At 37.8% G+C, this 25,830-nt stretch overlaps 1 protein-coding gene, 1 long non-coding RNA gene and 1 other non-coding gene across 3 annotated transcripts; all 3 read left to right on the forward strand.

Moving 5' to 3' along the window:
- The first annotated feature begins 779 nt into the window (after window positions 1-779).
- Window positions 780-4,894, forward strand: LOC140177104 (uncharacterized). Its single transcript, XR_011868845.1, has 2 exons — window positions 780-3,489; window positions 3,582-4,894. It is a non-coding gene; the product is annotated as an uncharacterized lncRNA (long non-coding RNA).
- A 6,198-nt stretch (window positions 4,895-11,092) lies between these two features.
- Window positions 11,093-11,200, forward strand: LOC112732034 (small nucleolar RNA R71). Its single transcript, XR_003167776.1, has one exon. It is a non-coding gene; the product is annotated as a small nucleolar RNA R71 (small nucleolar RNA).
- An 8,456-nt stretch (window positions 11,201-19,656) lies between these two features.
- On the forward strand, window positions 19,657-24,604 carry LOC112728081 (transcription factor IIIA). The gene is made up of 7 exons (XM_025778067.3): window positions 19,657-20,126; window positions 22,183-22,368; window positions 22,626-22,763; window positions 23,274-23,559; window positions 23,663-23,898; window positions 24,009-24,152; window positions 24,244-24,604. The coding sequence occupies exons 2-7, from the start codon at window positions 22,225-22,227 to the stop codon at window positions 24,385-24,387; spliced, it is 1,092 nt and encodes a 363-aa protein (XP_025633852.1). The 5' UTR covers window positions 19,657-20,126; window positions 22,183-22,224; the 3' UTR covers window positions 24,388-24,604.
- The last annotated feature ends 1,226 nt before the right edge of the window (window positions 24,605-25,830 follow it).

Here is a 25,830-nt window from a genome sequence, read left to right on the forward strand (position 1 = left end):
ACTCTGCCTACAGCCCACTACTCCAACACTTAATTAAAATTTTGATCACCTCAATTAGAACAACTAATCAATGTCCACTGTGGTTTTCATCACCTGTCATTCGGGGGACCGTACCTGCTCCTACCTGCTCCTAGTGAGCCACGTAGAATGCACCCAGCCATGACATGTGCAAACCGCAGGTGTTGAAGAATCTTTCCTTCAGCACCTTAGAATTTTCCAAATTAAGAAACAATCAAGATCCACCCAATTGGGGCCCTTGAATGATTGTTCGCAGATTCCAAAGAAGAAAGCAAGAGAAATTCGTGCCAACTAATAAGCCTTCCTATTATGGGAATGAATCCACAACTAATATGTAAAGAATTAATAATAATAAGGACCAATCTATCATTAAAGGGTCAATGTATAATATCTTGTATGAGGTTTCAGATGAAATCAACGTGAAAGATGCTAATCTTGTGAATGTGCCTCAGCCTAAACCCATGCAAGATGGGCCGCATGTAGCTGTCGACCCTCATACAAAGGAGCCCATTTATCAAGTTCAAAATGAAAGTGGGCCAAGACAACATATCACCAAGAAGGTTCTTAGGCATGGTGCTGAAAAGAAATTCCAAAGTCAAAGAAAGGTGGCTCTCTATCTTGGGCCCCAAAAATTAGGCAAAGGCAATAAGCCCAAAGCCAAGGAGATTGCAAAAAAGGAAATCAATTTGGAGAAAGTTCTTGTCTTATCTCAACCAATCAGCTCTTCTTCGAGAAATCCAAATGTGGTTGCAATGGAGAGGGAAATGCTTAAGAGTATGAGGAGGTTACAAAAAGAGCAACGTGATTCGGTTCAAGTTTTAACAAAATCTAAGAAGGATTTGAAAGACCATGTAGTCAAGAACAACCTTTTCAATCAAGTACAAGAGAGCTTCTCGTCAAGGTTGAAGTTGAAACCGCCGAAGCAAAACCTCTTTCCACCGATGAAGCCACCAGACGCTACGATGGAAACATTAGGAATCCTTGCAAATGATGGAGACCAAATCATGTCTGAATCACCCATTTTAGGATTGGTGGCTGATGTCCAGAGCTAAGTTTTTTTTTTTGTCTTGATCTTTTTTACCCTTTATTTTTTTCTTAATGTTTTGATGAATCTGTTAATTTGAAATTGTAGAGGGATTGGCAGTAGAACCTTCTGCAAACTTATTAATGATTTAAAAAATAATATAATTGTAGTTTTCTTATTTTGTTAGAAACACATATTAGTGGAAATCAGGGTAGCTCTATTTGGAGTAAATTTGGCATCGATAAAAATTTTATTGAAAAAGCTAGGGGCTATTCTGGTGGTATTTGGGTTTTATGGGATATAGCATTGTGGAATGTTGATATTTTATCTCATAATTATCAATTTATTCATATGAGGGTGAGAAATGACAATTCTGATCCGTGGATACTAACTGCTATCTATGGCAGCCTTCAACGGATTAATCGCAAAATCCTTTGGGATTGTATCCGAGATTTTAGCAATAAAGTGATTCAACCCTGGTGCCTCATAGGTGATTTCAATGCCGTTCTTCATGATTTTGAACGTAAGGGACAATCTGGAAGTAACATGGGTGGCTACAAAGACTTCTAATCATGTGTTGCAGATTGCAGTCTTTTTTATATGGGCTACAATGGTTGGCCCTTCACTTGAAAGAGAGGAGACCTGGTGGAACGTTTGGATCGGGGCTTATGTAATTTTGATTGGTTCTCTAGGTTTCCTGAATCTAAGATTAGACATCTTTCGAGCTACAAATCTGATCACTCTATACTTTGTCTTGAGTTGAGCTCTACTAATCCAACCAATACTGGTAAAAGACCATTTCGCTTCTTAGCTGCATAGTTGATGCATCCTGATTTTAATAACATGGTTAATAATAATTGGAAGCTTGTGGACTCTTGGTCTGATTATGTTACTTCATTCCAAAAGTTGCTAAAATCCTAGAACTCTACTGTGTTTGGGAATATTAATAAGAGAAAAAGTAAGATTCTAAGAAGATTACATAGGATTATAGCTAGCATGAATCCCAGCAACAATTGTTTCTTGCAAAATTTACAATCGTCTCTCTAGAAGAAGTATGAAGACATCCTCATTCAAGAGGAAATCCTTTGGTACCAGAAGTCGCGGTGTAAGTGGATTGAGTTTGGTGACCGCAACAGTAAATATTTTCATGGGACTACTGTAGCAAGAAGGAGAAGGAATATAGTGGATTATTTTCAAGAATCCAATGGCACTTGGATCTATGATAAAACTACTCGAGAAAATATGGCTACTTTCTTTTATTCTAAGCTTTATTTTGTTGATGTTCCTGAAGTTGATTTCATTTTAATGAATTCTTTCCCAGCTTTATCTCAAGCTGATTGTCAGTATATTGGGCATCTCTTTTCCCACTAAGAACTTAAAGATTCTCTTTTTAACATGGGAGTCTAAAAGCTTCGAAAATTTATGGCATCCAAGCTATTTTTTATCAAAACCAATGGGATAAAGTTGGAACAGACTTATGCAAATTGATTGATAGCATCATTGAGGATCCAAAGAAAGTCAGAGAGATTAATGAGACGCTTCTTACCTTCATTCCCAAAGTTGAACCAGTGATTAATCTTATGCAGATGAGACTGATAAGCTTATGCAATGTATCCTATAAGATTATTACTAAGACCATTGACAATCGCTTGAGGAATATCATGGCTAAGTTGATGTGTCCGACCTAGTGTAGCTTTGTTCCTGGAAGACAAAGTTCAAATAGTATTATTATTACTCAGGAAGTCTTGCACTCTATGAGAATTAAGAAAGGTGCAAAAGGGTGGATATCTATCAAAATTGATTTGGAGAAAGCATATGACCGTCTGAAGTAGAGCTTTATCAAAGATATATTACAGGTGATTGGGATGCCCTTTCATATTATTGAGTTAATTTAGTCTTGCATTTCTACAGCTAGGATGAGAGTTTTATGGAATGGTAAGACCCTTGATGAGTTCATTCCCTCTAGAGGTATCCATCAAGAGGATCTTATCTTTCCATACATCTTCGTTCTTTGCATGGAAAGTTTATCTTATCTCATCAATGCTGCAGTTGATATGGATTTTTGGAAACCTATTTAGCTGAACCGAGAGGGTCCCAATCTCTCCCACTTGTGCTTTGTCGATGATCTTATTCTGTTTGCGGAAGCCAACATAATTCAAGCTGGGATCATTAATAAAGTTCTTGAGGCTTTTTGTACTAACTCTGGCAAAAAAATAAACAGGGACAAGATTCATATTTTTTCCAAGAATGTGGGGCATAATGTGAGAAGCCAAATTAGTAATTACCTGAATTTCTCTAGAACCGATGATTTAGAGAAGTATCTAGGTGTTCCTATTATCTACTCAAGAGTCAACAAAGAAACACACAAGGAGGTTGAAACTAAGATCACAGCTAGACTTAACATTTGGAAAGCATCGTCTCTATCCCTAGCCGGCATATTTATCCTGGTAAAATCTGTCCTATCATCTATTCCTTCTTATACTATGCAAACTGTTGTTTTACCTCCATCTACCTGTGACTTTATTGATCGTAAATGCAGAAGCTTTATTTGGGGAGAAACCGAGCAAACAAAAAATTTCACCTATTGAATTGGAGAACTGTCGATAGACCTAAAAGACCTGGTGGCTTAGGTGTTCGGCATGCTAAGGATCTCAACCATGCCTACATAATGAAGATTGATTGGGATTTGGTGGAGAAAAAAGATGTGTTTTGGTCAAAGGTGTTGAGAGCCAAATATAGATGTGATAATGATATCATACCAACCATAGAAAGAAGAAATAATGGTTCTAATCTGTGGAAGGGTATCTGCTCTTCTTGGAAAGATGTTCAGGCTAACACTATTTGGCGTCTGGGTGACGGTGCAAAAGTTAATTTTTGGAAAGATAAATGGGTTCTAAATCTTGGAAGCCTAAACCAATACACTCATCAAGTAAGTAAGATTTCAGAAGCAGGATTGTCTCTCACAGATTTCTTAACTGTTTTAGGTGGTTGGGACATGGCTAAACTCCAAGAATGGCCCCCTAAAGAGGTGACTCAGAAAATTGTGGCTCTATCCCCTCCTTCCTCATGGAAGCAAAGTGATCAGATTGCTTGGGCTCTTCACTCAGATGGACTTTTTTCACTGAAGACTGCCTACCAATATCTCCAAGCAGATCCAGGAATGCAAAGCAAAAGTTTCAACCTTATTTGGCACTGGAGGGGCTTGAACGTATTAGGTCATTCATGTGGCTCCTAATTCACGATGCAATTCTCACAAACATGGAAAGAAAGATGAGACACTTGACGAATTATTCAGCTTGCCCTTGGTGGAACTATAGCGATGAGACATCAATTCATGTCCTCCGAGATTGTCCCTTTGCCAAAGCAGTTTGGCGTATCCTGCAGCCTCAATGCCCTGCTAATGACTTTTACTCCCTTAATAGAGTTGAATGGATCATCAAAAACTTGTCTCTCCGTAGCATCTGGTCGTGCTATTTCATTAAAGTCTCCAACCATAACTCACTCTTCAGTCATGCTGGTGCACGAAATTGTGATATCAGGCAACGGCGCCAAAAACTATGTACGCACGTCTTGATAAATCGTTTTTCATTCACAACTTCGATACAACTAACCAGCAAGTGCACTGGGTCGTCCAAGTAATAAACCTTACGTGAGTAAGGGTCGATCCCACGGAGATTGTCGGCTTGAAGCAAGCTATGGTCACCTTGTAAATCTCAGTCAGGCGGATACCAAATAGTTATGGAGTTTTTGAATATTAATAATAAATAAATAGAAAATAAAGATAGAAATACTTATGTATATCATTGGTGAGAATTTCAGATAAGTGTATGGAGATGCGTTCGCTCCTCTGAACTTCTGCTTTCCTGCTGTCTTCATCTAATCAATCTTACTCCTTTCCATGGCTGGCTCTATGTAAGGGCATCACCGTTGTCAATGGCTACATCCCATCCTCTTGTGAAAATGGTCCAAATGCTCTGTCACAGCACGGCTAATCATCTGAGGTTCTCGATCATACTAGAATAGGATTCACCCTCCTTTTGCGTCTGTCACTACGCCCAGCACTCGCGAGTTTGAAGCTCGTCACAGTCATTTAATCCCGGAATCCTACTCGGAATACCACAGACAAGGTTTAGACTTTCCGGATTCTCATGAATGCCGCCATCAATCTAGCTTACACCACGAAGATTCTGATTAAGAGATCCAACAGATACTCATTCAATCTAAGGTAGAACGGAAGTGGTTGTCAGGCACGCGTTCATGGGGAATGATGATGATTTTCACGTTCATCACATTCATGTTGAAGTGCGAATGAATATCTTAGAAGCGGGATAAATTGAATTAAATAGAAAAACAGTAGTACTTTGCATTAATCTTTGAGGAACAGCAGAGCTCCATACCTTAATCTATGGAGTGTAGAAACTCTACCGTTGAAAATACATAAGTGAAAGGTCCAGGCATGGCCGAATGGCCAGCCCCCAAAACATGATCACAGGATCAAAAATACAATCCAGGATGTCTAATACAATAATAAAAAGTCCTATTTATAATAAACTAGTTACTAGGGTTTACAGAAGTAAGTAATTGATGCATAAATCCACTTCCGGGGCCCACTTGGTGTGTGCTTAGGCTGAGCTTGAGTGTTACACGTGCAGATATCATTCTTGGAGTTGAACGCCAGTTTGTAACGTATTTCTGGTGTTCAACTCTGGTTTGTGACGTGTTTCTGGCGTTTAACTCCAGACAACAGCGTAGAACTGGCGTTCAACGCCCTTTTACGTCATCTAAACTCGGTCAAAGTATGGACTATTATACATTGCTGGAAAGCCCTGGATGTCTACTTTCTAAATCAATTGGAAGCACGCCATTTTGAGTTCTGTAGCTCCAGAAAATCCACTTTGAGTGCAGGGAGGTCAGAATCCAACAGCATCAGCAGTCCTTCTTCAACCTCTGAATCTGATTTTTGCTCAAGTCCCTCAATTTCAGCCAGAAAATACTCGAAATCACAGAAAAACACACAAACTCATAGTAAAGTCCAGAAATGTGAATTTAACATAAAAACTAGTGAAAACATCCCTAAAAGTAACTAGATTCTACTAAAAACATACTAAAAACAATGCCAAAAAGCGTATAAATTATCCGCTCATCACAACACCAAATTTAAATTGTTGCTTGTCCTCAAGCAACTGAAAATCAAATAGGATAAAAAGAAGAGAATATACTATAAATTCTAAACTATCAATGAAATATAGCTCCAATCAGATGAGCGGGACTTGTAGCTTTTTGCCTCTTGAATAGTTTTGGCATCTCACTTTATCCATTGAGGTTCAGAATGATTGGCATCTATAGGAACTCAGAGTTCAGATAGTGTTATTGACTCTCCTAGTTCAGTATGATGATTCTTGAACACAGCTATTTTATGAGTCTTGGCCGTGGCCCTAAGCACTTTGTTTTCCAGTATTACCACCGGATACATAAATGCCACAGACACATAACTGGGAGAACCTTTTCAGATTGTGACTCAGCTTTGCTAAAGTCCCTAATTAGAGGTGTCCAGGGTTCTTAAGCACACTCTTCTTTTGCTTTGGACCTTGACTTTAACCGCTCAGTCTCAAGTTTTCACTTGACACCTTCACGCCACAAGCACATGGTTAGGGACAGCTTGGTTTAGCCGCTTAGGCTAGGATTTTATTCCTTTAGGCCCTCCTATCCACTGATGCTCAAAGTCTTGGGATCCTTTTTATTTACCCTTGCCTTTTGGTTTTAAGGGTTATTGGCTTTTTGCTCTTGCCTCTTGGTTTTAAGAGCTTTTGACTTTTTCTGCTTGCTTTTTCTTTCTTTTTTTCTATTTTTTTTCTTTTTTTTTCTGCAAGCTTTGTTCTTTGCTACTTTTTCTTGCTTCAAGAATCATTTTTATGATTTTTCAGATTATCAAATAACATGTCTCCTTATCATCATTCTTTCAAGAGCCAACATATTTAACATTCATGAACAACAACTTCAAAAGACATATGCACTGTTCAAGCATTCATTCAGAAAACAAGAAGCATTGTCACCACATCAATATAATTAAACTAAGTGCAAGGATAAATTCGAAACTCATGTACTTCTTGTTCTTTTGAATTAAAATATTTTTCATTTAAGAGAGGTGATGGATTCATAGGACATTCATAACTTTAAGACAATGTTACTAAATACTAATGATCATGTAATAAGACACAAATATGGATAAGCACTTAACATAGAGAAAACGAAAAACAGAGAAATTAAGAACAAGGAGTGAATCCACCTTAGTGATGGTGGCATTTCCTTCTTGAGGAACTAATGATGTCCTTGAGCTCTTCTATGTCTCTTCCTTGTCTTTGTTGCTCCTCCCTCATTGCTTTTTGATCTTCTCTAATTTCATGAAGGATGATGGAGTGCTCTTGATGTTCCACCCTTAGTTCTCCTAGGGAGGTGTTGATTTGCTCCCAATAGTTTTGTGGAGGAAAATGCATTTGAGGCATCTCCGGGATCTCATGGTGATGAGCTTCATGCGTCTCTTGAGATCCATGAATGGGCTCTCTTGCTTGCTCCATCCTTTTCTTAGTGATGGGCTTCTCTTCCTCAATGGGAATGTCTCTTTCTATGAAAGCTCCAGCTGAGTAACATAGATAGCAAATAAGATGAGGGAAAGCTAGCCTTGCCCCAGGAGAGGGCTTTTTCGGCTATTTTGTAGAATTCAAGGGAGATGACTTCATGAACTTCTACTTCCTCTCCAATCATGATGCTATGAATCATGATGGCCCGATCCACAGTAACTTCAGATCGGTTGCTAGTGGGAATGATGGAGCGTTGGATGAACTCCAACCATCCTCTAGCTACAGGCTTGAGGTCCAGTCTTCTTAGTTGAACCGGCTTGCCTTTGGAGTCAATCTTTCATTGAGCTCCTTCCACACATATGTCCATGAGGAATTGGTCCAACCTTTGATTAAAGTTGACCCTTCTAGTGTAGGGGCGTGCATCTCCTTGCATCATAGGCAAGTTAAACGCCAACCTCACATTTTCCGGACTAAAATCTAAGTATTTCCCCCGAACCATGGTGAGATAATTCTTTGGATTCGGGTTCTTACTTTGATCATGGTTCCTAGTGATCCATGCATTGGCATAGAACTCTTGAACCATTAGGATGCCGACTTGTTGGATGGGTTTTGTTAGAACTTCCCATCCTCTTCTTTGGATTTCATGTTGGATCTTCGGATACTCATTTCTCTTGAGCTTGAAAGGGACCTCGGGGATCACCTTCTTCTTGGCCACAACATCATAGAAGTGGTCTTGATGAGCTTTGGAGATGAATCTTTCCATCTCCCATGACTCGGAGGAGGAAGCTTTTGTCTTCCCTTTCCCTTTTCTAGAGGATTCTCCGGTCTTGGGTGCCATCAATGGTAATGGAAAAACAAAAATCTTATGCTTTTACCACACCAAACTTAGAATATTGCTCGTCCTCGAGCAAGAGAAGAAAAAAAAGATGAAGAAGAAGAAGAAATGGAGAAGAGGGAGAGAGATATGTGTTTCGGTCAAGGAGGGGAAGAGAGGGTTGTTTTGTGTGAAAAATGAAGAAGAATGGAGGGCTTTATATAGGGAAGGGAGGGGGGTAAGGTTCGGCCATATAGGGTGGGTTTGGGTGGAAAATTGATTTTGAATTCTGAAGGTAGGTGGTGTTTATGAGGTAGGTTTATAGGGAAGAGTAGATGGATGTGAGTGGTGAAGTGGTGATAGGGAAGAGAGATTGAGGTGATTGGTGAAGAGTTTTGGGGAAGAGTGTTTATGGGATTGTGTGAAAGAGGGGTGAGAAGAAGTGAGTAGAGGTAGGTGGGGATCCTGTGGGGTCCACAGATCCTGAGGTGTTCAAGGATTTACAACCTTGCACCAAATTAGGCATGCAAAATGCCCTTGCACACAACTCTGGGCGTTCAGCGCCAGCTTGGTGCTTGTTCTGGGCGTTGAACGCCCATTTGTTGCCCATTTCTGGCGTTGAACGCCAGAACCATGCTTGTTCTGGGCGTTCAGCGCCAGCTCTTCTCTAGGGTGCAATTTTGGCGTTCAAACGCCCAGATGCTGCCCATTTTGGGCGTTCAGCGCCAGAACCATGCTCTGTTCTGGCGTTGAACGCCAGCTAGATGCTTCTTACTGACGTTTAAACGCCAGTAAGGTCTTCCTCCAGGGTGTGATTTTTCTTCTGCTGTTTTTGATTCCGTTTTCAACTTTTATATTTATTTTGTGACTCCACATGATCATGAACCTAATAAAACATGAAAAACAATGAAAATAAAAATTAGAAAAATAAAAATTGGGTTGCCTCCCAACAAGCGCTTCTTTAATGTCAATAGCTTGACAGTGGACTCTCATGGAGCCTCACAGATGTTCAGAGCATTGTTGAGACTCCCAAACACCAAACTTAGAGTTTGGTTGTGGCCTCCCAACACCAAACTTAGAGTTTGACTGTAGGGGCTCTGGTTGACTCTGTTTTGAGAGAAGCTTTTCATGCTTCCTCTCCATATTTACAGAAGGACGTCCTTGAGTTTTAAACTCAAGGGAGTCCTCATTCAATTGAAGGACTAGTTCACCTCTGTCAACATCAATTACAGCTCTTGCTGTGGCTAGGAAGGGTCTTCCAAGGATGATGAATTCATCCTCATCCTTCCCAGTATCTAGGACTATGAAATCAGCAGGGATGTAAAGGCCTTCAACCTTTACTAACACGTCCTCTACTTGTCCATAAGCCTGTTTTCTTGAATTGTCTGACATCTCTAATGAGATTTTAGCAGCTTGTACCCCATAGATTCACAGTTTCTCTATTACAGAGAGGGGCATGAGGTTTATCCCTGAACCAAGGTCACACAGAGCCTTTTCAAAGATCATGTTGCCTATGGTACAAGGTATTACGAACTTTCCAGGATCCTGTTTCTTCTGAGGCAATCTCAGTTGATCCAGATCACTTAGTTCATTAGTGAACAAGGGATGTTCATCTTCCCAAGTCTCAATACCAAATAATTTGGCATTCAGCTTCATGATTGCACCAAGAAACTTGGTAGCTTGCTCTTCAGTAACATCCTCATTCTCTTCAGAAGAGGAATACTCATCAGAGCTCATGAATGGCATAAGGAGGTTCAATGGAATCTCTATGGTCTCTAGATGAGTCTCAGATTCCTTTGGTTCCTCAGAGGGAAACTCCTTATTGATCATTGGACGTCCCAGGAGGTCTTCCTCCTTGGGATTCACGTCCTTTCCCTCCCTTACAGGTTCGGCCATGGTAATTAATTCAATGGCCTTGCACTCTCCTTTTGGATTTTCTTCTGTATTGCTTGGGAGAGTACTAGGAGGGATTTCAGTGATCCTTTTACTCAGCTGGCCCACTTGTGCTTCCAAATTTCTAATGGAGGACCTTGTTTCATTCATGAAACTCACAGTGGCCTTTGATAGATCAGAGACTAAGTTTGCTAAATTAGAGGTATTTTGTTCAGAGTTCTCTGTCTGTTGCTGAGTGGATGATGGAAAAGGTTTACTATTGTTAAACCTGTTTCTTCCACCATTATTAAAGCCTTGTTGAGGCTTTTGTTGATCCTTCCATGAGAGATTTGGGTGATTTCTCCATGATGGATTATATGTGTTTCCATATGGTTCACCCATATAATTTACCTCTGCTATTGCAGGGTTTTTAGGATCATAAGCTTCTTCTTCAGAAGATGCCTCTTGAGTACTATTGGATGCAGCTTGCATTCCCTTCAGACTCTGAGAAATCATATTGACTTGCTGAGTCAATATTTTGTTCTGAGCTAATATAGCATTCAGAGTATCAATTTCAAGAACTCCCTTCTTCATAGGCGTCCCATTACTCACAGGATTCCTCTCAGAAGTGTACATGAACTGGTTATTAGCAACCATGTCAATGAGTTCTTGAGCTTCTGCAGGTGTTTTCTTTAGGTGAATGGATCCACCTGCAGAAGTATCCAATGACATCTTAGATAACTCAGACAGACCATCATAGAATATATCCAGGATGGTCCATTCGGAAAGCATGTCAGAAGGACACCTTTTGGTCAGTCCTTTGTATCTCTCCCAAGCTTCATAGAGGGATTCACCTTCTTTCTGTCTGAAGGTTTGAACATCCACTCTAAGCTTGCTCAGCTTTTGAGGAGGAAAGAACTTGGCTAAGAAAGCAGTGACCAGCTTATCCCAAGAGTTCAGGCTATCTTTGGGTTGAGAGTCCAACCACACTCTAGCTCTGTCTCTTACAGCAAAGGGGAAAAGCATGAGCCTGTAGACTTCAGGATCTACTCCATTAGTCTTAACAGTATCACATATCTGCAAGAATTCAGTTAAGAACTGAAAAGGATCTTCAGATGGAAGTCCATGAAACTTGCAGTTCTGCTGCATCAGAGAAACTAATTGAGGTTGCAGCTCAAAATTATTTGCTCCAATGGCAGAAATGGAGATGCTTCTTCCATGTAAATTGGAATTAGGTGCAGTAAAGTCACCAAGCATTCTCCTTGCATTATTATTATTTTCGGCTGCCATCTCCTCTTCTTGTTCGAAAATTTCTGAAAGATTGTCTCTGGACTGTTGTATTTTAGCTTCTCTTAGTTTCCTTTTCAGAGTCCTTTCAGGTTCTGGATCTGCTTCAACAAGAATATTCTTGTCTTTGCTCTTGCTCATATGAAAAAGAGGGACAGAAAAATAATAATAATAATAATAGGGATCCTTTTTACCATAGTATAGAGGTCCCTGTGTGAATAGAAGAAAAGAAGAAGAGAAAATCTGAACTCAGAGAGAGAGAGGGGGTTCGGATTTTTGGTGAGTGAGGAAGAGATGTTAGTAAATAAATAAACAAATAGAAGAAGATGAGAGGGGGAAGTGAATTTTCGAAAATAATTTTTGAAAAAGGTTAGTAATTTTCAAAATTTTAAAATCAAAAATTAAAATAATTAGTTAATTAAAAAGAAATTTTGAAAAAGAGGGAAGATATTTTCGAAAATTAGAGAGAGAATTAGTTAGGTAGTTTTGAAAAAAATAAGAAACAAACAAAAAGTTAGTTAGTTAGTTGAAACAAATTTGAAAATCAATTTTGAAGAGATAAGAGGATAAAAAGTTAGAAAGGATATTTTGAAAATCAAATTTTTGAAAAAGATAAGATAAGAAGATATTTTTGAAAAGATATGATTGAAATTAGTCTTTGAAAAAGATTTGATTTTTAAAATCACAATTAATGACTTGATTCACAAGAAATCACAAGATATGATTCTAGAACTTAAAGTTTGAATCTTTCTTAACAAGTAAGTAACAAACTTGAAATTTTTGAATCAAAACATTAATTGATGATGTTATTTTCGAAAATTATGTGATAAAGATAAGAAAAAGATTTTTGAAAAATATTTTTAAAATTTTTGAAAATAACTAAGAAAAATGAAAAAGATTTGATTTTTGAAAAAGATTTTGAAAGAGATAAGATTTTTAAATTGAAAATTTGATTTGACTCATAAAAACAACTAGATTTTAAAAATTTTTGAAAAAGTCAAATCTAATTTTCGAAATTTATGAGTGAAAAAGGGAAAGATATTTTTTTGATTTTTGAATTTTTAATGATGAGAGAGAAGAACATGAAAATGATGCAATGCATGAAAATTTTGGATCAAAACAATGAATGCATGCAAGAATGCTATGAATGTCAAGATCTCACCAATAACACTATGAAGATCATGATGAACATCAAGAACATAATTTTGAAAATTTTTATATGCAAAGAAAATATGCAAGACACCAAACTTAGAAATCTTTCATGTTTAGACTCTATGGATGCAAAAATGCACATGTAAAACAAGAAAAGACACAAAACAAGAAAACATCAAGATCAAACAAGAAGACTTACCAAGAACAACTTGAAGATCATGAAGAACACCATGAATGCATGATTTTTTGAAAAATGCAAGATGAGTATGCAATTGACACCAAACTTAAAATCTGACTCAAGACTCAAACAAGAAACACAAAATATTTTTTATTTTTATGATTTTATGATTTTTTTTTTTGGATTTTTGTATATTTATATTTTTTTTCCGAAAATAAGGGAGAAATTTTTTTTTGAAAGATTTTTGAAAATTTTTAGAAAAGAAAACAAAAAGAAATTTACCTAATCTGAGCAACAAGATGAACCGTCAGTTGTCCAAACTCGAACAATTCCCGGCAACGGCGCCAAAAACTTGGTGCACAAAATTATGATCTCAGGCAACGGCGCCAAAAACTATGTACGCACGTCTTGATAAATCGTTTTTCATTCACAACTTCGATACAACTAACCAGCAAGTGCACTGGGTCGTCCAAGTAATAAACCTTACGTGAGTAAGGGTCGATCCCCACGGAGATTATCGGCTTGAAGCAAGCTATGGTCACCTTGTAAATCTCAGTCAGGCGGATATCAAATAGTTATGGAGTTTTTGAATATTAATAATAAATAGACAGAAAATAAAGATAGAAATACTTATGTATATCATTGGTGAGAATTTCAGATAAGTGTATGGAGATGCGTTCGTTCCTCTGAACTTCTGCTTTCCTACTGTCTTCATCCAATCAATCTTACTCCTTTCCATGGCTGGCTCTATGTAAGGTCATCACCGTTGTCAATGGCTACATCCCATCCTCTTGTGAAAATGGTCCAAATGCTCTGTCACAGCACGGCTAATCATCTGAGGTTCTCGATCATACTAGAATAGGATTCACCCTCCTTTTGCGTCTGTCACTACGCCCAGCACTCGCGAGTTTGAAGCTCGTCACAGTCATTCAATCCCGGAATCCTACTCAGAATACCACAGACAAGGTTTAGACTTTCCGGATTCTCATGAATGCCGCCATCAATCTAGCTTACACCACGAAGATTCTGATTAAGAGATCCAAGAGATACTCATTCAATCTAAGGTAGAACGGAAGTGGTTGTCAGGCACGCGTTCATGGGGAATGATGATGATTGTCACGTTCATCACATTCATGTTGAAGTGCGAATGAATATCTTAGAAGCGGGATAAGTTGAATTAAATAGAAAAACAGTAGTACTTTGCATTAATCTTTGAGGAACAGCAGAGCTCCACACCTTAATCTATGGAGTGTAGAAACTCTACCGTTGAAAATACATAAGTGAAAGGTCCAGGCATGGCCGAATGGCCAGCCCCCAAAACGTGATCACAGGATCAAAAATACAATCCAGGATGTCTAATACAATAGTAAAAAGTCCTATTTATAATAAACTAGTTACTAGGGTTTACAGAAGTAAGTAATTGATGCATAAATCCACTTCCGGGGCCCACTTGGTGTGTGCTTGGGCTGAGCTTGAGTGTTACACGTGCAGAGGTCATTCTTGGAGTTGAACGCCAGTTTGTAACGTATTTCTGGCGTTCAACTCTGGTTTGTGACGTGTTTCTGGCGTTTAACTCCAGACAGCAGCGTAGAACTGGCGTTCAACGCCCTTTTACGTCATCTAAACTCAGTCAAAGTATGGACTATTATACATTGCTGGAAAGCCCTGGATGTCTACTTTCTAAATCAATTGGAAGCACGCCATTTTGAGTTATGTAGCTCTAGAAAATCTACTTTGAGTGCAGGGAGGTCAGAATCCAACAGCATCAGCAGTCCTTCTTCAACCTCTGAATCTGATTTTTGCTCAAGTCCCTCAATTTCAGCCAGAAAATACCTGAAATCACAGAAAAATACATAAACTCATAGTAAAGTCCAGAAATGTGAATTTAACATAAAAACTAGTGAAAACATCCCTAAAAGTAACTAGATTCTACTAAAAACATACTAAAAACAATGCCAAAAAGCGTATAAATTATCCGCTCATCACATGCTACTCGCCATAATAAATAGCTCCTCCCATAATCTTCTACAGTTATTTTCCTGAGAGCTGGCATATATTGTAGTGAGCATCCAACTTCTTTAGTTATTCACACTAATTTGTCCTATTCTGTCTTAATAAATACCCTTATCTGATTTAAAGTAACCAAATGGTTGTCCTTTCACCATGACAGAAAATAATATAGTTGTTACAAGTTCTTTAACCAAACCAATCTATCTCTAAAGTCCAATTTACCCATAATAAACCACAAAAATTATAACTAAACTCTATCACAAGCTTTACTCATATTTAGCTTAACTGCTATATCATTTGAACTTCCATTCTACAATATAGATGTGAATCTCTGGGAAATACAAAGCTTAAGCAGTTTCTGGATCAATTTCAATTCTACTGGTTATGTAGGAGATTGAAATCAATTGCATCTTTTAGAAAGTATATATATAGAGTAAACTTTTTATGAATCCAAATCCTCTATGCTTAAATAGAACTTGCAGTCACACAAAGAGAGATAAGTTATCTATCCTCTAATAACATATACGAGTCCATCAAGTTCAGATATGCCTTTCTCATTGTAACTAACTGCAGCTATGCCTCAGGCCTTAACTATAGTGGATCCAAATCAACCATTTAAAAGATAAATAGCTAAATGAAAAGCAATAGGTCATGATTTCTGCAATCAAGGTAAAAAGGTTGAAAAGTGAGATTTGAATGCGATCTTGAGCTCAAATGAAATGCAGGAGACTTAACCAAAAAGCTGTGATCCAAATGGATGTCTGGTCCTTTGATTTTAGAGCTTCCCGCATCATAAATCCATAGTTCACCATTGTTTTGACTGTACCCTCATTTCTCCCACAGCCGCACTTCTGAGAGACCTCAATCACCCAATCTCTCACTCTGAGTCTCCCTTCCTTCCTTGCAGCTGCCCAACCTCATGACCTCATCTCTGCTTCACCGTCGTTGTCCTCTGTTTCGCTTCACCCTGATCTGCGTAATTTGGTCAATCTGGTGAGCATTTTTTCTTTCTTTCGTTTTTAATTTTTATTAATTAGTTGATAATTGGTTTACAATTAGTTGATTGTGTTGGTAAAGATGTAGAAGAAGTAAGTCCTTTTAAAAACCTTGTTGTGGGGCTTCCTTTTAATCAGGAAAGACCAAGGTTCTGAAAACCGGTTTGAATCGGTCGGTCGAACCAGTCGAACTGTGAACCGGTAAAGAAAGCGATTCAGATAGAAGTCATAACTGCATGTTTTAAAAACCGTAAATGAATCGCTGAACCGTCCGGTCGAACCGAACCGGGACCCGGCCGGTTTTCTCCTTTTGAACATAAACGGCGCCGGATTCACTAAAAGGTAGCCTAGTAACCCTAATCCCCTCACTCACTCACGAAGTCACTCACTACCAGAGGACCATGCAGCAGCATCTCTTCCTTCGAGCTCCTCCCTCACTCCCTCCCTTGCTCCGTCCAACCACCGTCGTGTCACCGCCGCCGTCCGTGCTTCTCTAATGTTGTCACAACGCCTCTGTTCAGTCGCTTTCCGCCGCGCTTCTGTGTCTATTTTGTCGAGCTTCCCCTTTGTTTTGCCGTGCTTTTTCCACCATTTTGCCGTGCTTCCGCCGCGCTCCAGTCATCGCCTTCCAGCCTCTGTTCAGCTTCAGTTCCATTGCGTGGTACAACCTCTGCTCAGCCGTCGTTACGCCGCAGCTCAGCCTCCTTTCCGCCGCAGCTCAGCCCTCTGTTCAACCATCTTCGTTGAGTTATAAAGTTCTAGCTCCCTCTCCTTCCTCTATTTTTAGTTATTGTTTTAGTTTGTCGTTGTTTTAATTGTTAGGTTGCTGTTCCAGACTTAGAGCTTTTATTTTGTTGTTGGTTTGCTGTTTTGTTAACTTGTTTTGTTGTGGTGTTGTTCTTGACCTTGTGATTGTTAGATTATTGTGTTATTATATCAGTGGTAGATTTTGATCTATGTATTAAACTACTCTTCCACCTTAGCTCATGACAATAATAAAGAAGTCTCGTAGCCCATAAATTCAGCCCAACAGAATACATAAATTCAATTACAATTTTAGTCTTTATTATTTTATCTTATCTTATCTTTAGTTGTTCTTACCTTATCTTTATTTGTTTTTATCTTTCTTAGGCCAATGCTCTATATATATTTAGTTTTACCTTCATAACACAATTCAATTCAATCAATCAAGAAATACAAAGTATAATATTATTCCTCTCGTCTTTTCTTATTCTTTCACAATTTTATCATGGTATCAGAGTCTTGGTATCCTCCTTGAAGAGGATACATAAGCTATCATCTTTCCGGTGAGAAATCACCCTACTTCTTTTTCAACCTCCTCCCACGATGAATGATCAATCTTTTAATTTAGCGCAGCAACCAATCTCTATTACATCCATCCAAGTAAAACTCTAACATCAGTCTTGGTTACACCTGTTCTAACAGGAAACAACTATCATTCATGGAATAGTCACTATGGCATATTTGCGCCTTCTTCCGACAGTTTCATTTGCACCTTCTTCCGAGAGTTTTGTCTACATTCTATTTCAGCAGTCATGTCTGCATTCTATTTTAGCAAGTTCAATCTACATCTGTTTTAGCAGTTCCATCTGCACTCTTATTGTGCTTCACGCGCCCTTTGAAGACCAATCTTATTGCGCCATACGCGCCTTCTGAAGAAAAATCTCATTGCGCTCTACGTGCTTATTTTTTATTTTTTTATTTTTTTGAAGATCACAGCATCTCCTTTTATATTTTTGCCGCCGGCTGGCAGCTCAAGCTTTGCCGCACGCATTTTTCGAAGATCGCTGCTCAAGCACAGCATCTCCTTTTATATTTTTGCCGCCGGCAGCTCAAGCTCTGCCGCACGCATCTTCCTCCGTGTCACCACGTCAGACGCTCAACAATTTCATCGGACCTTATCCAAGCTGTGGATTATTGACATCTTCCATCCACCAGCTTGCGGGGCGTATTAAACTACTCTTCCACCTTAGCCCATGACAATAATAAAGAAGTCTCGTGGCCCACAAATTCAGCCCAACATAATACATAAATTCAGTTACAATTTTAGTCTTTATTATTTTATCTTATCTTATCTTTAGTTGTTCTTACCTTATCTTTACTTGCTTTTATCTTTCTTAGGCCAATGCTCTATATATATTTAGTTTTACCTTCATAATACAATTCAATTCAATCAATCAAGAAATACAAAGTATAATATTATTCTTCTATTCTTTTCTTATTCTTTCACAATTTTATCACTATGTCTGTCAATATGTAGTACCCCAGAAGCAGAATCTTCCAAAGGTGAATTATTTTTTATTTATTTCTTGGAAAAGATTTAATTTTGTTTACTCCCCGTGAATTCTGATAGCCATCAAGTGTGGAAGAAATATTTTGAGGATGCAGAATGTAGCATCTTTGATGTAATCCACAATGCAATTGATGTGGTTGCTTTAGATTATCCCAAAATGTTGAATATATTGTTTTGTAGTTGCTCTGTTGCCATTAGTCCGTCTCTATTTTTAATTATCCAGCACTAACTTGTTTGGAAAATACTGAACAAACTAAGTGATTGCACTGAAGGAATATTTATCAGTTTAGAAGGGGATTTTTTTGTGATGTTTAGAAGGAGATTGTACACATCATTTTCATTACTTGATTGTTTCATCATTTGCAATTTTCATTACCTTAATGACTATAACCATAACCATTAATGCTTCACACTTTCGTTTAATAGGAAGGTTTGTATGTTGCTGATGTGAATTTTTTTTTGCAGGAAGGACTGCTTTAGTTGTACTGATTGCATTCATGCCAACTAACCCAAATGGTGCATTGGGCTTATTAGACTACAAGAAAGAAGAGAGGCGCACATTGGCAATTAAATCCTGTTATGCAGCTCCAAGGTTTGGGACTCCTGAGCGGCAAAAACTGATAGGCGAGATAGAATAATTCTTATTGTTTTCTCCCTAGTGCAGTGTTCTGTAATATTAGGCATATTTTGGAGATTAAGGAGAGACTTTACAACTATCACAAAGAGGTTAGTGATTATAAATTATTGTACTGAGATTAATAAAAATTGTTATTGGATTGTTATTGTATGGTGATGATCTTAACGAAGCAAATCTGTAGTAAGTTTTGGTGGATTTTGATGATTATTAGTATTTTATGTTTGTTTTTTTTGTTAATTGACTTTTGAGTTTCTATTGGAATGATATTATAACATTGTGGTTTATATAGTACTTTTAATCTGGATGATATTTTAAACTATAATTATATTTTAGTGCATTTATTTATATTTTATTTATTATTTTATTATAAAACGGTTTTACCGGTTGAATTACAGTTGAACCAATAAACTAATAAACCAATAACTAGAACGGTTTGATGACCGATTTGGTTTTTAGAACCATGAGAAAGACGGTTTTCTTTGTGGGTCGAAGGTTATAATTTATGCAAGGTTTTGAAAATCGGACCGAACTGGCCGGTTTGACTGGATTAATCAGAAACCGATCATTTGGCTGATCCGGTTGACTTTTAGAACCGTTTAGCAAAAAATCGGTTTGAAAACCGGCTGAACCGGTGATTAACCGGCGAACCGAGCGAACCGGCCGGGTTTTTTCAAGTCCCGGTTCGCTGATCCAACAATCAAAACGGCACCGTTTTGATTCCAGAGAAACACAAGTCCAGTGCTGAATGCCTTTATTACACCCCCTCCCCTTTCTCTCTCACAAACACAGCCTCACCAACCCTAGATTCTCCTAAACCCTATCAGAGCCACCATCACCATCTCCCCTTTCTTTCATTCTGCTCTTCTCCTCGCGTCGCCAGAAGCTAAGGTCGGTTCGGGGCTGTTGTTGGCGTCGCCGTTTCCCTGTTCGAGCTCTCTCTGTCACGGCTTTTCTGCTCCTTCACCGTTGGTCGTCACCGCTTCTCCCCTCCTTGCCGTGCGTCGTCGCTTCTTCTCCCCTCCTTGCCGTGCGTCGTTTCTGGTTCTCCCATCCTCACCGTTTTTGGCTGTGGCCCCTTCTCTGCTCCCCGCCAATCTTGTCGTCGCTGCTTCTCTGCTCCGCACCGTGTCTCACCGTCGTTGCTTCTCTGTTTCACGTTACTGAAGTTCCCAATTTGAATTTCTCTGTCTCTCTGCTCTCTGGCTCTATGCTATCTTTTCCTCTCCTTTGCTGCCAATCCAGATAACGTAAAAACCTCCCCTTTATCCTCTTCAATAATGTTCAATTTGTTGTAATTGTATTATATTGTTTTCTTCTTCGTTTTGTTCTGAATATACATATGATGTATTATTGATGATTCTGCTGAGTTTTGAGAGATTAATTTTTTTTAATTTTATTTGAATTCAGTCAGTTGATGTTGAATTAATTTTGCTGAGACGGAGTTATAAATTATTTTTTTTAAGTTTAATTTATTAATTATGCTGAGAATGATTTTTGCTGAGATTGATATGAATTAATTCTGCTGAGATTGAGTTATAAATCCAATTTGTTTTACTTGTTATTTTGCTGTCATTGATTCAAAAGAGAAACATGGCTACAATTCTGCATTGGATTTACTATATGGCTTCAAAATAAGGGTTGGGTGAAGTTCAGACAAGGAGATGGTTTACTCATAGGAAAAGAGAATGAAATTAAGAAGCAAAAAACAAAAAGAGTACCTAATTTATGAAAATGGAAAACTCAGGAATGGAAACCTAATTTATAAAGGATATTTATGCTTCTTTATTGTGTTTTTGTTTTGTTTAGTTAATTTAATTGTTCAGTTTTTGTGTGTTCTGGGCTTCTTACTGTGCTGTGGAATTGTTTCTTCCAGCTCAAATGGTAGATTATACTGATTTCTTTTCCACCTTGCACCATACTAAAATTTGTGGCCTCAAATTTTGGTTGCCTATCTTCTGTTGTTATATCTGGAAATGATATTGTTTGACCAGGCTTAGAAGTCCTATTGCTAATGTGTTATATATACATGAAGATTGAGAAACTGATATTGTTTAATTCATACAATGCTTTAATTGTTCTGCACCCTATCTCACAATATATGTCACTTTGAATTTTTAATAATTTTATGTTATATTTATTAAACCGGTTCAACCACGGTTTGACCTCGGTTGAACCATTGAACCAGTTACTTGACCGGTTCATTGACTGGTCCGGTTCTCGCAACCTTGGTTTTATGGCAGAGTAATGGTAAATTGAAAAATAAGAGGAGAATAGGGAGGAAAAAAAAAATACAAATTTGATGATGTGAATTTAGTGTGTGTTAGTATTGTGATGTGATAGCCTTTGCTTTTTTCTGTTGCCTCTTTTGTGCTGAGATGAAAAATGGACATTTGAATTGAATTGAATCTGTTGTGAATTCTGGGATTTTTACAGTGAAAATATTTGCCTAACTAAGTTCATAATTAGTTGGTAATTAGTGAAAATATATAATTTTATATTTATTTAATTATGACTTGGTTAGCCCAGCGACCGATTGGATTAGTCTGACTCTTACCGGTTCAATTGCCGGTGGGATAACCGTTGGATCCTCTGCTTCGCTGTCTCCAGTCATATCTCTGCCGTACTGTCTCAGTGGCCGACCTTTTTGGTTCACCCCATTCTTCTCTCTGCCGTCCGAACTGGGCATACCTCCGTCATCACCACCACCTGTAGCTGTGCGAACACCTATCACTCCCATAGTGGGTTTTCTTGAGATAAAACTGAGATCTGAAAGCTTTCTATATGTTTATTATAATAGTATGGAACCTTTGTTCCGGTGTACCCACAAATCCTACTTCATGAAAGACGAATTTCAGTTTCATGAAATGGCCTATATTTGTTATTCATCTGTCCCAGAATTCCAAGGTTTTATTTGGCCCTTCTTTGTCTGAACTTTTGAGAGTTTGAATCCTTGCTTTCCGCTCTCGCATGTTTGTTTTATTTAGTGATGGTTTGTGCTTGAAAAATTTGCAGTGCAATCTTACAAATCCTAAGGAACAAATGTAACATTGCTTTAGTTTATTGTCTTTCTTTGATGATTAGTTGAATGCTCATGTTATTACCTATATGAATTCAATGTTGTGTTTTGGTTTAGTGGAACTTAAACATGTGGGATTCATGATCTCTGTACACTCCCCCCTCACAAAAAAAAATCTGTTATGTAAATTAACTGCACCCTCGGTTGCATTGTGATTTGGTTAGCTATAGATAGGAAACCAGGCGAATTTGTTAACCCTGTGTCCAAACGGATTTGTATGGTTTCAGGTGGCGTGGAATTGTTGCAATCTCTGATAGTTGTCCTCGTCAATGCCTGAAATACAGATGGATGAACCCATGGAAAGTGGTGAGAGGCCAGTCTTCAAAGATATTAGACGCTACTTCTGTGAATACTGTGGCATTTGCAGGTCTAAAAAGATCTTAATTACCTCCCACATCAATTCACAACACAAGGTACTTTGTTCTTCCTGTCTTTTGTTTCAGCATATTTGATGATTATCCTTTTTCTTAATAGTTATCTAATCTCTAATTGTCTTTGCTGTATTTCAAACCCAATGGTTGGCATGGTTTTGCAATGAAAAACCCTTTATATGCAGTTGTATATTTTACTAGTTATTGGTTGCTTTTTTACCTATCTATTTCAAAGTTAAAAATATGATAATATGCAATTACACTTGGTTATCTTATCTGATTTGAATTGATGTGTTTAGGACGAGTTGGAAAAAGCTAGAGCTGAAGGAAATAATGAAGCACATTGCGAAAAGCCCAACAACACTTGCCAACAATGTGGTGCTAGCTTCAAAAAACCTGCCTACTTGTTGCAGCACATGCAAAGCCATTCACTTGAGGTATTTGATTTATTAACAAAACACCCTTTTGTAACTAATTAACTGACATATTACAATATAGGATAAACTTTTTTCATGTGTAAAATCTGTGACTATATGGAGAGCCAAGGAGTGTAAACTAATCCAGCAAGCTACTATACCTTTTTTAAAATGAGTACACTGGAAAAATCTTCTATAGGTTAATACTATATGATTTAAGAGGTATCACTGAAGTACATATTTTTGCAGGAAAGTAATTTATAATATACTATAACTATAATAATGTTATAGTGTGAAGCATTGGATCCCAGACAAAGAACTCCAAAATGCATGAGGCAGCATAATTGGACTTGATGGATTAGTATCAGGTAGGGAGACCTCCTGTGAAGCTCCATCAAGGATGCCTCAATCACGCTTTATTCAAGATGAGGTTTGCAATTTGTTCTTCCATGTCTTGTTCTTATTTAACCAATTGACACCCATTGCGTTTTTTTGGTTGGCATCTTTTGACATTTCTTTTAATGGCTCCAGAGGCCGTATGTGTGTACGGTTGATGATTGTCAGGCAAGTTACAGAAGAAAGGACCATTTGACTCGTCACCTTCTACAGCATGAAGGGAAAACTTTTAAATGTCCAATGGAGAATTGCAACCTAATTTTCTCAATAAAAGGTAATATGGCAAGACATGTTAAAGAGATTCATGATGAAGGATCTACATCCACAAATGTAGAAAGTAAGCAGTTTGTGTGCCCAGAAATTGGCTGTGGAAAGGTTTTCAAGTTTGCGTCAAAGCTTCGTAAACATGAAGATTCTCATGGCAAGTTTTCATCTAATTTGATTTTCTTTGTGAATAATCAAAGTTTCCGTGTTATGTTTTGAAAATGTTGGGAAAAATTGTGAAGAGAACTTTTGTTCTGCAGTTAAGCTGCAGTCGGTAGATGTAGTGTGCTTGGAGCCTGGTTGCATGAAACATTTCACTAATAACCAGTGCCTTAAAGAACATATTGAATCCTGTCATCAATATGTAACCTGCGACACTTGTGGAAGTAGACAACTGAAAAAGAATATTAAAAGGCACCTTTGCACACATGAAGCTGACAAATCATTGGCAGAGTTTAAATGTGAATTTAAGGGCTGTAGCTGCAAATTCTCAAGTGTAAGACCCCTTAATCTTTAAGCCCCCGCATAGTTGTTCTAAGTGAATCCACAACCATGGTTACATATTGAACATTGTGTTGATTGATTCTTTTGGTTATGCCTCAACAGAAATCTAATCTCGTTACACATAAGAAGGCCGTGCACTTTAAAGAAAAGCCCTTTGTATGTGGTTTTCCTGATTGTGGCCTGAGATTTGCTTACAAACATGTCAGAGATAAACACGAAAAAACTGGGAAACATGTTTTTACCCATGTAAATTCTTTTCTGACTTCATATTCCAGTTCAATAATTTCCTTGCATGCCTTTGCATTAGCAATGATTAATGAAGTTTTTCTTGATACAGGGGGATTTTGAAGAAGCTGATGAACAATTCAGGTCAAGGCCAAGGGGTGGGAGGAAGAGAGTGTGTCCTACAGTAGAAATGTTGGTCAGGAAAAGGGTTACACCACCTAGTCAATTGGAGAATTTGTTATTTATGCAAGAGTGACCAGATGAACTGTCCCTGACATTAAGTATATATGTAAGGTAGATTTAAGCATCTTTCCATGAGTGTGGTAAATGAAGGATTAGTTTTAGCATAATGATTAGTGTTCACTACATCTTACATATGTTGTGTAAAAGTATGAAGAGTGGCATGTGTATTATAGTGTAATCAATGACAATATTGTGAATGGTATATCACTATATCTTCATGATCCTATCAATCATGTTTGTCAGTGTATCTTCCCAAAGTTTTAGTTGCCATCACCATGAGACATACACCAAGTACAACATTATAGCTAGTAAACAATTAAAAGAAGCAAAATGTTTATTGGGCTTCCAATTTCAAAAGAATGTTTGTAATAAAGATTAATTTTTTAAGTTTAGTATTTTTAAAGATTGGGAAAACTACTGGTAAAAGTTTTTAGTATGTCTAAGGGCACATTGTAAGAGTATAATAATAAAACTTTAAATGAATTGGAAACGTAAAAAAAATTATATTTCAATAACTTTTAATAAAATATTTTTCTATAGCGTTCTTAATGTGTCTTTATTTTAAAACACAAGTTAGCAAAATGTATTAATATATTATATATTATGCTCGTGCTTATAGATTCTTCAGCAAGCATTAAAGTATGAGCAACAAAGTGCCAAACTGATATCGGAAATTAAAGTTTTAATAATTTTTTTTGGGAATTTTTTTTTTCATTTTATAATAGAAAAAAGTCCTACTACTTTTATTCCCTTTTTATTGTTTGGGACGGGTATAATTGCATGCTCCCTGAGAGTCCCAATATTCTTGACCTACCTATCATCCCCAGAAGACACATTTTCCCCCTCTCCAATAGCCCAGGTTGTGTTCTTTCAACATACCTTGAACTTTCACGATGTCTTTCCAAAGAGGTGAATCTGAACACTTACTGATCAACATATCTCTTTCTTGCTGATATCTCCCGTACAATCCTTTATACACCTTAACCCAAAGTGAATCTTGCTCTGTCATGAAATTTCAAGCCAACTTCATAAGGAATGCATCATTCTTTAGTGCCAACCTTTTAAATCTGAGTCCTCCTTGGTTGCAATTAGAATATTATCTTGAATCCTTCTACCTGCGACAAAGCTAGCTTGACAGGGAGATATTCGTTGGGGCAGCAAAGGTTTAAGTCTCCCCACCATATTTTTAGTTATACACTTGTAATTTACATTACAAAGTGTAATAGGACAAAACTACGAAATAAATTTTGGCGCTTGAACTTTAGGGATAAGGGTGATGAGAGTCTGATTATAATTTCTTATCTGGGCTGGGTTAGTTCATACCTGCTCCACAAATTTGCAAACGTTCTCTTGTATAAGTTCCCAGTTTTCCTTATAGAAAAGGACTGAGAAGCCATCATACCCCAGTATCTTCGACCTAATATCAAATATGGCCTTTCGGATTTTCCTCCTGATA

Source organism: Arachis hypogaea, chromosome 12 (assembly GCF_003086295.3).
Source record: "Arachis hypogaea cultivar Tifrunner chromosome 12, arahy.Tifrunner.gnm2.J5K5, whole genome shotgun sequence".
Taxonomy (NCBI): domain Eukaryota; kingdom Viridiplantae; phylum Streptophyta; class Magnoliopsida; order Fabales; family Fabaceae; genus Arachis; species Arachis hypogaea.

What these genes read in the sequence shown, in the direction of transcription:
- LOC112728081 (XM_025778067.3), top strand. Translation starts at nt 22,225, where the DNA reads ATGCCTGAAATACAGATGGATGAACCCATGGAAAGTGGTGAGAGGCCA. An exon ending in GTAGCTGCAAATTCTCAAGT is followed by an intron (nt 23,899 to 24,008) that starts GTAAGACCCCTT and finishes ATGCCTCAACAG; the next exon opens with AAATCTAATCTCGTTACACA. An exon ending in GGAAACATGTTTTTACCCAT is followed by an intron (nt 24,153 to 24,243) that starts GTAAATTCTTTT and finishes TTCTTGATACAG; the next exon opens with GGGGATTTTGAAGAAGCTGA.